Source organism: Sarcophilus harrisii, chromosome 5 (assembly GCF_902635505.1).
Source record: "Sarcophilus harrisii chromosome 5, mSarHar1.11, whole genome shotgun sequence".
Lineage (NCBI taxonomy): Eukaryota > Metazoa > Chordata > Mammalia > Dasyuromorphia > Dasyuridae > Sarcophilus > Sarcophilus harrisii.
In genome coordinates, this window is record NC_045430.1 from 187,380,741 (window position 1) to 187,396,464 (window position 15,724).

General features: G+C 33.3%; 1 protein-coding gene across 6 annotated transcripts in view; it reads left to right on the forward strand.

The window, feature by feature from the left end:
- Window positions 1–15,724, forward strand: part of TRIM24 (tripartite motif containing 24) — a 124,462-nt gene that overhangs the window by 82,929 nt on the left and 25,809 nt on the right. For all 6 annotated transcript variants that reach the window (XM_031939145.1, XM_031939146.1, XM_031939147.1 and 3 more), the window contains 4 exons: window positions 4,693–4,809; window positions 8,497–8,611; window positions 12,154–12,300; window positions 13,509–13,626. In XM_031939145.1, coding sequence (XP_031795005.1) covers window positions 4,693–4,809; window positions 8,497–8,611; window positions 12,154–12,300; window positions 13,509–13,626 — 497 coding nt within the window. The remainder of the gene's footprint in view (window positions 1–4,692; window positions 4,810–8,496; window positions 8,612–12,153; window positions 12,301–13,508; window positions 13,627–15,724) is intronic.

Below are 15,724 nucleotides of genomic sequence, written 5' to 3' on the forward strand. Positions count from 1 at the left end.
GCTAGAAAGTTTAATCTTTTTTAGAAAATAAAATTCTGAGTTGTACAGGCTTAAAGTGATCTATGAAAAATGACCGTTGAATGAATTATATTTCCTTTGATTGCCATTATTTTAGATAATTTTGATTTTTGTAAGTAAAATGTGACTTGAGGCCATATAGAATTTTAAAATGAGATTACATTTAAATTTATTTTGTTCTATTACGAGAATATAATCGTTTCTAAATTTGTGGAAAATTCCTAATTAAAATATACAATTTACAATCTTTGAAATCTTTTGAAACATGATTTTCATGGGTCAAATCATGTCTCCCTAAGGATAACTTCATACAGTGAAAACCTGAAGTAATGTTTTGTTTTTAACAGATGAACAATAAATCTCATCTTTGTCTCCCTGCTGTTTCACCAATCCAATAAGCATTTTAAGTACCTGTTATGTATTTAGTGTTATGTTCTGGATATTTCTCGAGACCAATTTGCACCTTTTTCAATGATAACTACAATTAAGATTATGTCTTCCCCCTTAGACTAAAATAATTTCCACATAGGCAATTTTAAATAACAAATTTATTTGTGCTGATAAATATAAAAATAATTCTTAATCAAATTTTTTGACTTCATCATCATGCTTACACTGGGCCAATTCTCTCTTGTGGGGGTTCTATAGATTGGATTTCTGAGAAGCAGAATTAGGGTATATATTATAGATCCTCTAAATGATCAACTAGGGAATGAATCAGAATTACATATTATATAGAGGTAAGTAGGCATGTCAGTATTTATGCCTGCCCATTTGTTTCATCATGCTTGAATGTAATTAAATTATTTTTATAAGTTTTACAAGTGTCTAGCTTTAGAGGATAATCTACACGAAGGCTGGTAATTTGATAAAAGAGCAATAATAGTTACCATTTATGTATAAATTCACAAGAAACATTTATTAATATAAATCACAGATGCTGTGTTGGAATTTTCTACTACTAATCTTATTAACACATTTTCCAGGAAATCTTAGAAAATACCAATAAATTACCAGATGTAATTTTTCAATTTTTTTTCAATCTCTGGCCACAAAAAGTACATTGTATGAACCGTAATTTGATTAAAATCTCATTTATCACAATCTCAGAATAATACCTAAAACTTGAAATATTTTTCTACTCATCACCATAACTTCAAATGTTAATTATATAATACTTTTGGCCATTCACTTATTTACATCTAACTGTAGTAGGAGAATACCAAGGCGTGCCTGCAGTTGTTAGGAGTTCAGCATAACCTAACGTGTTGTTCATAGGAATAAACTAAAAGAGGACTTGTTGGATTTCTCATTCTTTATAAAAGTGGATGATGTAATCCCTAAATTCTTAGGGAAAGTTTTTCCACCACTAAAAAGAATGGAATTATAAGACCTTTCAAGAAGACCCGTGCTGCTGTTAAACTTTACATATGAATTCAAAATCTCAACTAAAAAGGAAACATGACAATATTTACACTTGTTTTGGAAAAATTGACATTTGTTTTTCTAAGTCTCCTTTCCACCCTTCAATTTTTAAAAATTTTTTCCATATATTTGTTTTCCTTTTGATTATTTTTTTATTCCATTCATTTTGGTCTTCCCTCTCTTTTCCTGCTCTTTTTGTTTGTCATAATCTACAACTGAAGTGAGGTTATTATTAGTTGCATTTTTAGTTTTCCATTTTCCTCTTTTTAATTTCAGATACAGATGATGAATTAAACATTCATTTTTGAAAATGAATACTAGAATTGTTAATTTTTTTAATATGATCTTTGAGCTTTTATTTTCTTTTGTGAGTTGGTGATCTTCCTTATAGGAAAGGAGTCCTGGCTACCTGGTCTGAAGGAAAGGAAACTAACTAGTAGCGATTTCATGATTTCAAAAACATTCTGTTTCTATAAGATTCTAGGGCCCTATTTTCTATTACTCTGTAGTAATGAAGGTCTTGACTTAAGAAGTAGCACTAAGTTCTATATTGAAAAAAGAAAAAGGACATTGAAGTCAAAGTAGAAATAGGGCTTGCACCTTTGTCCTCAACAGGAAAGTCAGCATAATCTTAAATGTTTTTCATGTCTTTCTATGAAATGAGCATCTGTTTTGTGTGTTTGAACCATCATCTTCCTGGTTTAGAGTTTATTTCTGTTGTCTGTGCCATAAGTACTGCCTCTTATTTCAAAGGTTCTGTGTGCAAATAAATAACAAATGAGACCAGGATATATCCTGTAAAGCAGTCACAAGTAGTAAAATTAAAATATGTTGTGCTAGAGAGCTTTTGATTGGGATTCAGAAATACAGAAAGCAAAGCAGTGCCCCATCAAAAATGCCCCCTGCAATCTTTATTAAGAAGATCAAAAAAGGTATGCTAATTAATAATAATTACAATTAGATTAGATTTAGATTGACTAAATCCTATAACATAAAACAGTTGAGTTAATATGGAAGTAAATCTTTATTGAAGTGCCTTAGGGACCCTATTTCTGTGTCAATATTCTTTTTTTCAGAGACTTTTAAAAAAAAAGTAAATGGTATCCTTTTGAATAGTGTGAATGATATATTTTTAGAATCTGCATCCAAAACAATTTCAAGAGTATGACGTAGTTGCTACCAAATTTAATTTGCTTGAATGTAAAATTCTTCATCCAAGCATTACTGTATATTGAAAGATTAGCAGCTAGGCATTATTTTCTGTTGATAAGATTGCAGATTCAGTATGCTGCCTACTCAATATGAATTATCAGTATGACATGGCAGAGAGATAATCTAATGCTACTTTAGTCTGAATTAGGAGCATCATAGTGTCCAAAATGTCAGAGGCAGTATATTCTCATTCTTGGTCTGAAAACACCTGGATTATTGTTTTCAGTATTAGGAGCCATATTGTTCATAAAACTAAAACCTTTTTCAAATTGTGTCACTGTGTTATGAAAGCAGCATCCTGAAAAAGATACCATAGATGGTGACCACAGAAGTACTTATGGGGATAGGTCATTCAAGGACCCGGGAAATAATTGTTAGCCTTAGGCAGTTGGGGGAAAGATTAACTGGAAGAAATAGTCTTTTTGGATAAAGAGGTTAGGTTTAAGATACTTAGGCTCAGAGGGCAAAACTAGGAGCAGTAGATGGAAGGTTGTAGAAAGGAAAATTAAAGCTCTACATAAGGAAAACCTTCATAATATAGTCTGAGCTGTCAGACTGATGATTTGGATATTTTCTTTTCTGTCCTGACTATCTTGCACCCATCCATTATGCAAGGTAGTGCATCGCTTCTTGGGATTTTGGTTTCAAACCCGCATTTCACTAGAGGGCTGCTGGCCTCCCTTGTAGTTTGGAGGTTCTTGGTTTTTTATACTTTGTTGCTTATCAGATATGTGGTGTGCTATACCAAAATAATTGAGAGACATGGCGCTTAGGTTTTTAGCCTTTTAAAATAAAGGCATTAAACTTTCGAGAATTTGAGGGAAGATTTAATGGTTTATATACAAGTTTATTTTTGTCTTTTGAAATTTTATTTATCAGTTTATTATTTATAATTCTGGCTTATTATTTATTATTCTGGCTTTCTTGTGCAGCTTTAATATACTCCTGGAATAATTTCAGATCTTACATATGTAAGCATGTATACTGATTTAATAATTTTTTCATTGAACAATTTTCTCCCTCCAATCTTGACCTCTTCCCCGCCCCCCCCCCCTCCACCCCTCCCAGTTTTCTCCAAGGACCTTCTTTAAATCAAAAAAGAAAAACTAAATCCTTGTAACAAATAATGCATGGTGTAGGAAAACAAATTGTAAGGTTCAGGCTAGCTTTCTGGACGTCCTCCCGAAGGGCCTTGGTCTCAGCAGCATAGTCTCCATGAGAATGGACAAGAATAGAATTCAAAGTCTTTATTGTCTCTTTACAGTCTGTGTCTGTCATAGTCTGACCCAGTCTCCTCTGATAGTCTGACAGTCTTAACTAGTCTCAACCAGTCTTCCCCTGAGTCTGACGTTGTCCCCTGTTTAAATACCCTATCATAATTACATCATTACAGTATACTGAATATATGTGAACTAGAAAACCATATAAATAAATAAAAAGGGGGCTCCTTGTACCAAGATGCAATTGCATTTTACTTATCTAATGAATTTTTTTTTGGGGGGGTGGGGGGAGTACTGAGGCCATTGGAGTTAAGTGACTTGCCCAAGATGACACAGCTAGGAAGAATCAACTGTCTGAGACCACATTTGAACTCGGGTCCTCCTGACTTCAGGGCTGGTGCTCTATTCTCTGTGCCATCTAGCTGCCCCTGCAATTTATTTATCACAGAAGATGGTTGTCACATATTTTATTATCCTATCAATCAAAAAAATGCCATTACCTGAAATGGAAGTTTAAATTTCTGTTCATTGAAGTTCTTATTTCAACTTTTGGATTTTTCTGTTTTAAATGGAACAAGTTCTTGTATTAATGAATCTTGCTTTCATTTTTATAATTTGTGCATGATTTTTATCACAGTGTGCAATTCATCAAAATATCAAATTATTTAATCAAAGAAAAATGCTTTTAAGAAAACAGTTGCTTGATAATCCTCATTTGTTAAGACTTACATCAATTTTTGTCTTAGCTATGTGAATTTGTTTTGATTGTACATGTTAGGTTTTTTTTTTTAAATAATGTATTTCCTTTTTCCTTCAGATATCAATTCATTGAAGAAGCTTTTCAGAATCAAAAAGTGATTATAGATACATTAATTACTAAGCTAATGGAAAAAACAAAATATATAAAGTTTACTGGAAATCAGATTCAAAACAGGTAATAAACTATTAGTTGGTCATTTTATTGTAAAAATATCTTAATTTGTAGTAACTTTGAGGATTCTTTTTAGTTTTTACTGTGATAATTGTTTTAAAAAAACTTTTGTAAATCACTATTAAAATATTATCTATATTTCATAATTACATATTGTTTTCCTCGGTATTCTACTTGAAAATCATCTCTATCATCTCCTGAAATTTATTTATGTATTTCTCCAACTTTAAATTGAGAGTACAAATGCAGTTTAGCTATTAATGACAGCAGATCTCCATTATGAAAAATTTAAAATAAAGTACTATGTGGTTTGGCTATAAACAGGGCTGGGATAAGAACTCCTCTTTCTGTTAGTTTATATATATATATTTATGGTTACCAACTTTATTGGTCCTTCTCTTCTCCCTCTTCCCTCCCCCCCCCTCGCCCCCAAGTTTGCTATATGCTCAGAAAGCAGAATTATCATCTATATATATATATAATCTCAAGGGCAGAAAATAATAATAGCTAACATCTATATTTGAACTCGGGTCTTTCTGACTCCAGACCTGGTATATCTATTATTGTATTACCTACCCACCCCCAAAAGAGAATCTTTAATTATATAATTATTAAAATTAATGTAAAATTATATGTAGTAAAGTTATATTTGAACATTATTGGAAACACTGATGATGAAAGAGAGCAGTTACACAATATCAAATCCACTTAAGCCATACTTTGCTGATTCATTTTGATTTAGCTCACCAAACTCTTGATTTATAAGATCTCTTTGTATAGACCACTTTAAAAAAAATTTTTTTTTAATTTGAAGGAGCAGTATTCTCACTTTAATAGTAAAGATTCATATTTCTTCATTCTCCAACTTGAGTGGGTCACATTTTATTCATTCTCCTAATTTCCAAATGAGAATTCATATTAAGTAACAATTTGGGGATTTTGTGGAGGGAGTGGGAGGAGTTGTTTGTTTTTAATTTTAAAATCTATGCTTGCACATTTGTTCCCAACCATTTCTCCCCAGCCAACTCGAGGAAAAAAAAACTTTTTTAACAATCTAAAATAAAACTAATATAGCTCAGGAAATGCAAGCTCCCATCTATTCTGATCAAATTGAAGTCATACAATAAAATAGCTGTTTCTACAACTAAAGAAAAAAGGGTGTAAAGCTATTTATTTAATTAGGTTTTAAAAATCTGTTATTGCTGTGTGTTTGAGGGTTTTTTTCCCCCTACTTGAAAAAATTACAGCATACTATAATTCAAAAATTCTTGGTTTTCATAGGCAATTTTCTGCACCTTTCATGTGAAGATGAGCATTATAATTAGAAAATGAGACTATGCCAGAAAGTATAAAAGTCCTAATGCATTAAATTCCTGAAATTCAGTAAATTCCTAGTGGTACTTTGAAAGAATGAAAACATTACTTCCTAATAGATCTCTCAACATGAGACTAAAGAAATCATGAAGTATGTATAGTTAAAGGGTTTTTTAAATGCTGCTTTTAAAATTGTGAAACTGGCTAATTCACATTTATGAAATTAAGTTATGAATCACATGTGCTTTGTGAAATTATGAATTAATAAAATTATGGCTTATATGAAAATCATATAAAGAGAGCAAATTCATATTAAAATTAGATGATTTATCTTCAACAATTACTGAATTTTGCCATGTAGAATATTTATGGTTAGCATTTGGTCATCCACAGGCTGTTTGGGGTATGTGGGTACGTGTGCGCATGTGCATATATGTAGGTAACATTTTCTTAGTGTTCTTCCACTCTAGCCCCCCAGAATGGACACATAATACCAGATGTCATCTGGTAATTTTTCAGTGTTAATGGGACATCCCTCATTTACCCCAATTTTTCAGTTGTTGCTGACAGTGACCATGGTTGCTTATTGTGTCTACCAAGCTTACCTTACCCAAAGATGAATCTCATCCATTCGACACAACTCAAGGAGAAACCTAGGGTTTCTTGCCCTCCTTAATCCTTATTTGGGTTATCGTCTCCATGGTGGCCATTTCTTTGTTCTCTAGTTACCAGTACAAGTCATTCATCTGTCCAAAGAAGGAGTTGAGCATCTTCTTTACTTTGTCTTTTCCACTTGGATAATGTTCTTAGGGTACAGTCTTTGGCCTTTGTTTCTTATTACAGCTTAAAAAGTTGTTACTGCTGCTGTTCTTTCTCAGCACCAGGTTAGTCCTCACCACTTTGCATAGTTTTCCCCATAAATACCTGCTCTCATGGTCATGCTATCCTGTCTGCTCATCCCCTGATGAGAGGATGGAAGCTTCTTGAAAGCTTTTTTGTCCCCATCATCTCCAAAAGGGCCGGCCTGCCACATAAGTAAGCACTTGTAAATGCTTGTTGATTGCTTTTAGTTGTATGTGTCTTTTTCAAATCCTAAATTGGGAAGTAAGTTCCCTATGTGAAATCTTCCCTTTTGTTGGAATTGTTTCCCCCTGTGCCTTCAGAGTTTCCTTCTTGAATATCTCAGATCGCTATTGGGATGTTGGATAGCCTTTCCTGTTATGAAATCTTACCTCAAGTTGTTCTCTGAAATCTTTGCTCCCCCCAGATTTATAATGTGTTTCTATTGCATGTGGATTTTGCCTTTTCTTTGCCAGACTATAGAGAGAGGAGGGATTGCTATCTTCCCAGAGTTCCTGTTGTTTTTATGTCAGCAACCCAGTATTTCTAATTACTGATACTGATGGTGGTGATAATAGTTCACATTTCCACATCACTGACTAATTATGCTGCAGGCTTTACAAGTATCACTGCATTTGGTCCTGGCCAATCCTCCCTCCACCATATATGTGGCCCCACTCTCCACCTCTCCCTCTTCCCCAAAATAATGCTACTATTCCCATTTTATAAGCAATAACACCCAAACAAAAAAGGTTAAATAACTTAGGTCACATGCGAGTGAGTGTTTGAGGCTCAATTTGAACTCAGGTTTGAATGGTCAGGGTTTTGACCCATTTCCTAACTTTTCTTGAAGTATTACCTGTCATGCTTTCTAAGAAGTAGAACCTTGCCCATCCTCTGTCTCCCGTTCACTTAAAATCTTAAATCTTATATCCTTTATTCCAAATGAAAAATTCATAGATATTAACAGGGCTGATTAGAACAAAATAGTTGGTTATTGTGCTTGAGACTTAGAAGTTAGCTATTTTTCATCAATTTAGTGACCCATGTAGTCTTAAAGAGAACAAAAGAGGCAATCTTTTAAAGCCTATTGGCTAGGATCAAATATAATTCTTAAGCCCAATGATTTTATCTTTCCTATTGCCTTTGGCAGAAATAGGTTGATTTATTATGGCTTTTTCAGGTCAATTTCCTCAGTCTTTCTGATAAGTTATTAAATTTATTAAAAACATAATGTGGTTACCTCTCCATTAGCCAAATACTTGATTTTTTACTTTTGTTTGTGATCATGCTATCCAAAATGTAGTCTCCAATATTTTGTTTTTTATGATTGTTATCAAAATTTTATTTCAGTAATTACCCTTTTACTTCTTGGTTTTTTTGTGCTTTCTCATAATTTGTTTAGCCTATTCATCTCAGTTCAAGTTGGTACTCGACAACTGAGAATGTTCTGAATTAACTTAAGGTATTTAATCAGTTTAAACGATTTCTTTTTATCTTTAAGTTTTAGACTTTTCCCCCTCTTTTTTTTCCTAGAATAATTGAAGTAAATCAAAATCAAAAGCAGGTGGAACAGGATATTAAAGTTGCTATATTTACTTTGATGGTAGAAATAAACAAAAAAGGGAAAGCTCTCCTGCATCAGCTAGAGGTAAGTTTCTTTTTCCTGAAATTGCACTCTCCAGGCGAAACAGTGCTGTATTCAGATGGGAATTTCATATATGTTAACTGTGTGAACATTTAACCTCTATGTCTGTTTCTCCTTTGAAATGGACAAAATAACATCTAATTTACTGTGATGTCATTTGTGAGCATGAAAATAACAAATTTTATATCTCTCAGATTCTGTAAAAACTCCTTGTAAAGTATTACCTCATATACAAATTCAAGTAGGTATAATCCTTGAAAAGTACGTTCCTTAGTGTTTAACTAAATTCAAATGTGCTTTACTTGTTTGTTTATACATTTTTAATGTATATAATTATGTCTATTTTAGTTTGAATAATTTTCTTATGTCCTCTTGTTTTGTCATTTAGTGAAATATATTGTATTATTTTTTTCTTGTGCTGGTTGAATTTCATTCTCATTATGAATAGGATTTTTTTCCACCTTTATTTTTCCCCTCACTTAATATTTGAATGTATAAATCATTGCAGATGCAAAAAATCATAATTACTCTTTGAAAATTGATAAGTAAAAATAAGTGAATAACATTAATAGAAAATTGAATTGTTAGCAGTTTAAAATACTTAAGAGATTTCATTACAGGAAATTCTATTTGGCACTCTTTAGAACTAGAGTACTGTTCTTCAAATCTCAAGGATCCCATAGTGTAATTGTAGAAGCAGCATTTCAACCTGCTGTAATTATGATTAGTAGTTCTAACAAGTCTTACAAACCAGTTATTGACGGGTGATAATTGACAGGTGATAGCTTATAAAATTTTAATTATCTAAAAGTCCTCAACCTCAAATTGAAAAATAGACTTTTTAAAACTTTTAATACTCCCATTTTGTGATTGCAAGTGAAAAACAAAGGAAATAAGGGGAGAAGTAAGATCTGTTAATTAAAAAATTCAGGATTTTGCATTAGCTTTTTGCAATACATGTGCTCAAGTTTGGGAAATATTGGTCATCTTTCACTTTTCACCTCATCAAAGCCTATTACTCTCTGAATATGGTGAGTTTTATGATTGTTTTTTCCTTTTTTTTTTTTGTTATAAACTGCAAACAAATTAAATGTGGAATCATTGATAGCTATCCAGTGTTTTAGCACTGAAGTGTGAGTATTATATTTGGATTTTAATTTTAATGTTTAAAAATATAGAAAAGAGAATAATTAAAATAGAGTGGTGCAATAAATTATTAACCTAATATCTGTTATACAAAAATACATGGAGAAAAATATTGACATTGGAGAGATCAGAAAGGATTTAGTGTCTGTTCCCAGCCTTAAAGAAAGATGGAGGTAAGGAGCAAGTCTACTTTTCAATCCAAGGAGTTTGGTGTATGTCCTAGCTGTGGTTTGTGATCCCAATTGGGGTCATTATATTATGAATTATTATCAGTAAATGAATGGGTTTTTAATACCTATTTTATATATCTATAGTTTTCTTGAGTAAAAAGGGAATGTGAGTCAAGTTTAAGAATCTCGCTTATATGAATTGATGGAGGGCAAGACATTAGAATTGAAGTGTGAAAGAAGACTTTGCCAGTTTAACTGAAATATACCTAATTTTCCTCATCAAGAGTATTTATATGAAAGTAAGCAACAAAATTAGAAAGGGCCTAGATTAAGAAGGACTTATTACCCAGTTGTGACTTGTGTATTTTTTTCTAGAGTCAATAAGAATCCCTAGAAAGCTTTTAAACAGGAGAGATGGAAAGGGGAGAAATAAGGCCAAATGGGAGACTGTTAAAATAGTCTAGACAGGAGAAAAGCCTGAGCCCAGGGTGTTGTTGTCTCTGTGGGTATACTTGAATACTTGGTAGGACTTCCTAAGTGCTGTGAAGGAGAGAGTCATTGATGAGACTCTTAAGCTACAAAACTGAGGAATTGGGGACATTATAGTGCACTCAATAGAAGTTAGAAAGTTTGAAGAAATGTGATTCATTAAATTCTATTCTTCAACATTTTGAACATTATGTGTTTGAACTGCATGTAGGAAATAAATTTAGAAGAGTTCAGAACAATGTGGACTTGAATACAGTTAAAAGATTAGGGCTGAATGTAAACATTTGGGAGTCATTTACACAGACCAAAATAATTAAACCTATCATCAAAAATGAAGATCACCAAGGGAAAAATATATAGAGAGAAATGAAGGCAGAGTAAAGAACTTTGATGGATATCCATTCCAAGGGAGTGGGAGATGGATAATGATTTAACCAAGGAGAATTAAACTGCTTTCCTCACCTTTGTAAGGTAGGTAGTCCAAGTATTATTCTCATTTTACAGGTCAGGAAACTGAAGCCCAGAGAGTTACATGATTTGCCCCTGGTTACAGACCTAGTAACCATCTGAAGCAAGATTTCACCTTGAGTTCATTGCCAAAATCCAGTACTCTTTCTGTTATCCTCAGTGTCTTCTAATGTTATAGAAAATAAATGTTGAGGGAATGCTAAGGAAAGGCTTCTTGGCAGAAGGTAGGACCTGAGCTAGGCCTTCAAGGTAAATAAGATTCAAATATATAGCCAGGTATCACAGTTAAAATATGTAGTTTAGATATTTTTTAAAATATCTTTTAAAATAGTAATGACTGACTTTTATAGTACTGCTTTAAGATTTTCAATGTTTTTCATTTTTTCGTTTCATATTATCTTTACCACAATGCTGTCTGAATTCTATAGGCCATGATTTCCCCATTTTACAATGAGAGGAAGGATGCTCCAAGCAGGGGAAAAGGCAAATAGGGGAAAATATGGGTTCTCTCTCCCACAGTTAAACAGTACTGTCACTTCTAAAAGCAGGAACCCTCCCACTCTTAATATCAGAACAGTTCTTCACTTTCATCTATAAGGCTGTTTCCATTGCAGTCTCCCTACAAAGATGAAGCCAAAGTCTGCAGATATGGAGATTTGATCTCAAGATTTAGGAAGAAAAGCAGATTGCAATATTCTTAAAGCCAGTTAGAAGCCAGAAACTGTTAACTTTTTTATTTAAGGTCAGCACTTAATTAAAATTTAGCCTAACAACAAAAGCTCCAATTTATCTGTCCACACTAGATTGTTTCCCTCGTTAGGATAATGGCACTTGAATTAGACTTTGCTTTGTTTTTCATCTTGAAAATAATTCTCGAGTTTAGCCAGAGTCACACCCCTGTATGTGTTTGAGATCATCCTCTCCCTCTCTCTCTCTCTCTCTCTCTCTCTCTCTCTCTCTCTCTCTCTCTCGGAACTTATCTAGGGTTCACCAAATGATGCGCAAAAGAACTCCTTTGCATTAAGGGTCTTCTTTGGCCTGTTCCTAGGGTCAGACTTGGTTGGGATAATGATTACCTTTTCATCTTTCCAGTTTAGTAGCTCATGTAAAGAAGGGAGAGGGAGGGTAGAACGAAATGGCAGAATTTGGTTACTGTTAAGGATATATTGACTATCCTTAACTAGGTGCTTAGGCCTCAGTCATGAGAGAATGGAAGGGTATTGAAGAGCATTAATGGGAGGTAGGAACTAAGAATTATTTCCTTGGTTTCAGAGTCTTGCAAAGGACCACCGCATGAAACTTATGCAGCAGCAGCAGGAAGTGGCAGGACTTTCAAAACAGTTGGAACATGTCATGCATTTTTCCAAATGGGCAGTTTCAAGTGGCAGCAGCACAGCTCTACTCTACAGCAAGCGTCTGGTAAGAGAGTTTTTGGCTTTTCGTGTTTAAAATTTTGGTATTCAGTTATGTAATAGATTAAACTAGTAAAATGGTCAGAATGCACAAAAACTAGAAAATTTCTTATCAGTTATAATTCTCTCTTGGCACATCATTTTAATCTATAAAGAACCAGAAAAAACATGTTTTTATAGGTGAGAAACTTATATTACTACCTACATTTTTTCTACCTTTATTTCCTTAACACAATGATCTTTATAGCTGTAGGTGAAACTTAAATTTGTTTAAAAAAATTTAATTGTTACTATATATGCCTTTTCAATTAGTATAGAGAAATGATTGATTTTATATTTTCTATATATCTATTTATATAACTTCACTGTGTTTCCATTCACACTTGCCTCCCACCCCCATTTCTTCATCTGCTTATCTTGTTTGTGGAATAATTCTCTTACAACTGCTATGCTATAAGGGTGAGATTTCACGACATAGCCAACTTCTTATTTCTGCCACTTTCATAGTGGTCTGTAAGATAAAGATTTTAACTCCTGTAGGGTTGAAAGATGGGCTCATCTAGGACACATAAACTCTACAGCTACAGAATCACTTGATATAATGTCATTTGTAAGCCTCAATTGGTGCTTAAGAAAACCTTATTAATTATTAAGAAATAGCAGTGCCAGATTTCGTAAAATATGCTTATGTCATTTATCTTCAAAAATTTAGGTTTCACTTTTTACCAAAGTTTTTTTTAATGTCTATTTGAAACTGGGGATTTTTCATAAAGTTCTTAAACCATTATTTGCTCTTCACTCACCCAATTTTTGGAATTTAAACTACGTGTATTCCCCAGATTTACTGTGGATATATTAAGACTTTGAATGGACAGTTAATATAATTACTTTTGGATTTCTGAATATGTATTATGTTTGTAATATTTTTTCAAGTGCTGGGGCAGTTTTCTTTATATCTGGGAAGTTCCTAACTTAGAAAAGCACTCACTCCAGCCATTACTTGCAGTACTTTTCCATCCATGTAGTTGATTTCATTATTTTAATATAGACAGGCTTTGAGGGGTTAAAATTGAGTATGGCAAAGTTTTGTGTATAGTCTCTTTAAAATGTAAGTTTTTTTCATCATTGTTGTTACATTAAGATTAAAAAAAAGTTCACAAAAATCCTTTTCGTGTTTGTTGACTATTAATATTCCATGTTTTTATATTTGTCTAGATCACATATCGATTACGGCATCTTCTTCGAGCCAGATGTGATGCTTCACCTGTGACTAATAACACCATTCAATTTCACTGTGATCCTAGCTTTTGGGCTCAAAATATTTTCAATTTAGGTAGGCTATTCCTGTATATCTGCTGCTTTATCTGCCACTGTTTAGCTGACATGCTATCTAAAATAATTTCCCTCTAATCTTATTCATCTACAGAATTTGAAGTGTTTAATTTGTATGATTAGTTATATTCTCACAATTCCTAAAGATAATCCATCTATCTAGTTGGAATGCTTTTTACAGCAATGATTTTTAACCATTTTCACTCACTGATCCCTGTGGCATTCTGAAAGTTATGGAATGCTTCTCAGAATAATTGTTTAAATACACTCTATAAAAATAAAAGTCATCATAAAATAAAGGTTGTGCTGAAATCAAGTTTTCAAAATATTTTACACGCACACGCAAATGTGCAATTTTATAGGGGTTAGATTTAAAACCTCTAATTTAGGGCTAGTATTCTGAACAATTCATTCATTGGTAGAATTGTCTTCAGAGCAAAAAATGTCACACCCTGGAACCTGATAGAGAAGAAAAATATGGCTAGAGGATAAATGCTGGCAAAATTATTAGGGACAAAAGAAAGAGATGATCTTTTGACAGACAATAGTCTCTTAAAATTGAAGGGAATATACAAAAAAGGTTTTAAGGTTGGGGTACCTCAGAATTTATGATCTCTGTTCAGTGTAAATGTTCATTCAGCAATTCTGAATATATTCCTTTACATATACCAATTGCGGGGGAGGGGGCGGAGGAAGGGGAAGTGAAGTGTCATCTTTGGCGATATTTTTGACTTTAGATACAGATTGATGCAGTCATAGAAACTTTAACTTAAACCAAAGGTTCTTATCCATTTTTGGTGGCCTTGACTTTTGGCAGTCTGGTGAAGAATATGAACTATTTTTCAAAATAAGATGGGGTTTTTCGATTTTTGTCTCTTTTTCCCTCTCTTTTTTTTCCCCTCTGTCTCTCCCTCTCCCTCTCCCTCCCCACCTTTATCTTACTCGGGCTGCAAGTTCATCAGTCACTAATGGGCCCCATCACCACTACTAATAGGTATGGGACCTTTGACTTGCTTTCTGACCTGGATCTCTTCAGCCCTCCTTAGGCAGCATGGTAACCCTCTCCACGGCTACCTTAGTGTGGACACCTGAACAGTAATCCGTTGCAGCTTAGAACTTCAGTGCTCTCTAACTGTCCACCAATCTCAACTTCTCTGGTAATTGGGATTACACGGGTATACCATCATATTCTGCATAGAGTAATGTTTGGAAATGCATAAAATGAAATGATTATAAAGGAAATAAATCCATCTATCGTTTATTAGATTTTTTTCTTTTCCATTCAGATGGAAATCTCTCCACTGACCTATTGGACCTGCATGACTTCCTGGTTAAAAGCCTTAAAATGGTCTTTCTCACATTTTTATATAACTGAATCACTTTCACTCAATTATTCATCAAATTATAATCTACAGATATATTTATATTACTCTAAGTTGCTGAGGGGCAGGTAGATTGGGATTGCTCAGCATTTAAATGCCTCTGGGAAGAGATTTATTTTAAAGGAAATTATGAACATGATGATGGCGTTCGAGATTGAGAGAATGGCATATTTAAAGACATTATAGGCTTCGTGTACGGCTACTTCTCTTAGGAGTCTGAGAATATAGCAACAAATGTAAGATTGGGAAGAAACTGAACTCCAAACAGAAAAGTTGAGTTTTGAAATCTCAGTGGGGCAATTTTAGGAGACTACTGCAATAACCTAGATGTAAAATGAAGATAAAATTGGCTAGATTATTGGCTCTCTCAAATGGAAATCAGAGCTTATTTTAAACAGGTCAGTGTATAACCTACCTTGCCACAATCCCTGACAGGTGATCATTCAAAATGTTAATATTTCTACCAGCCTTCTCATTCAGCTTGTCCCCCAGGTTACAATCTAGTTTACATCTAGTGGTTATAATCTTTTTGATTACATTGATTTGAATTCTCTTTGTAACTTTAATCTTTATTGAGGAGGGGGGAATGCAAATTTGTAAATTTGTGCATTGTAAAGAAAAAATTTAATGTGGACAATTAAAAGATGGAGATAGATGGGAATGGAATCCTATATATTGCCTCTCACTCCTCAAGAGTTTTAATACAGTAGACATAAT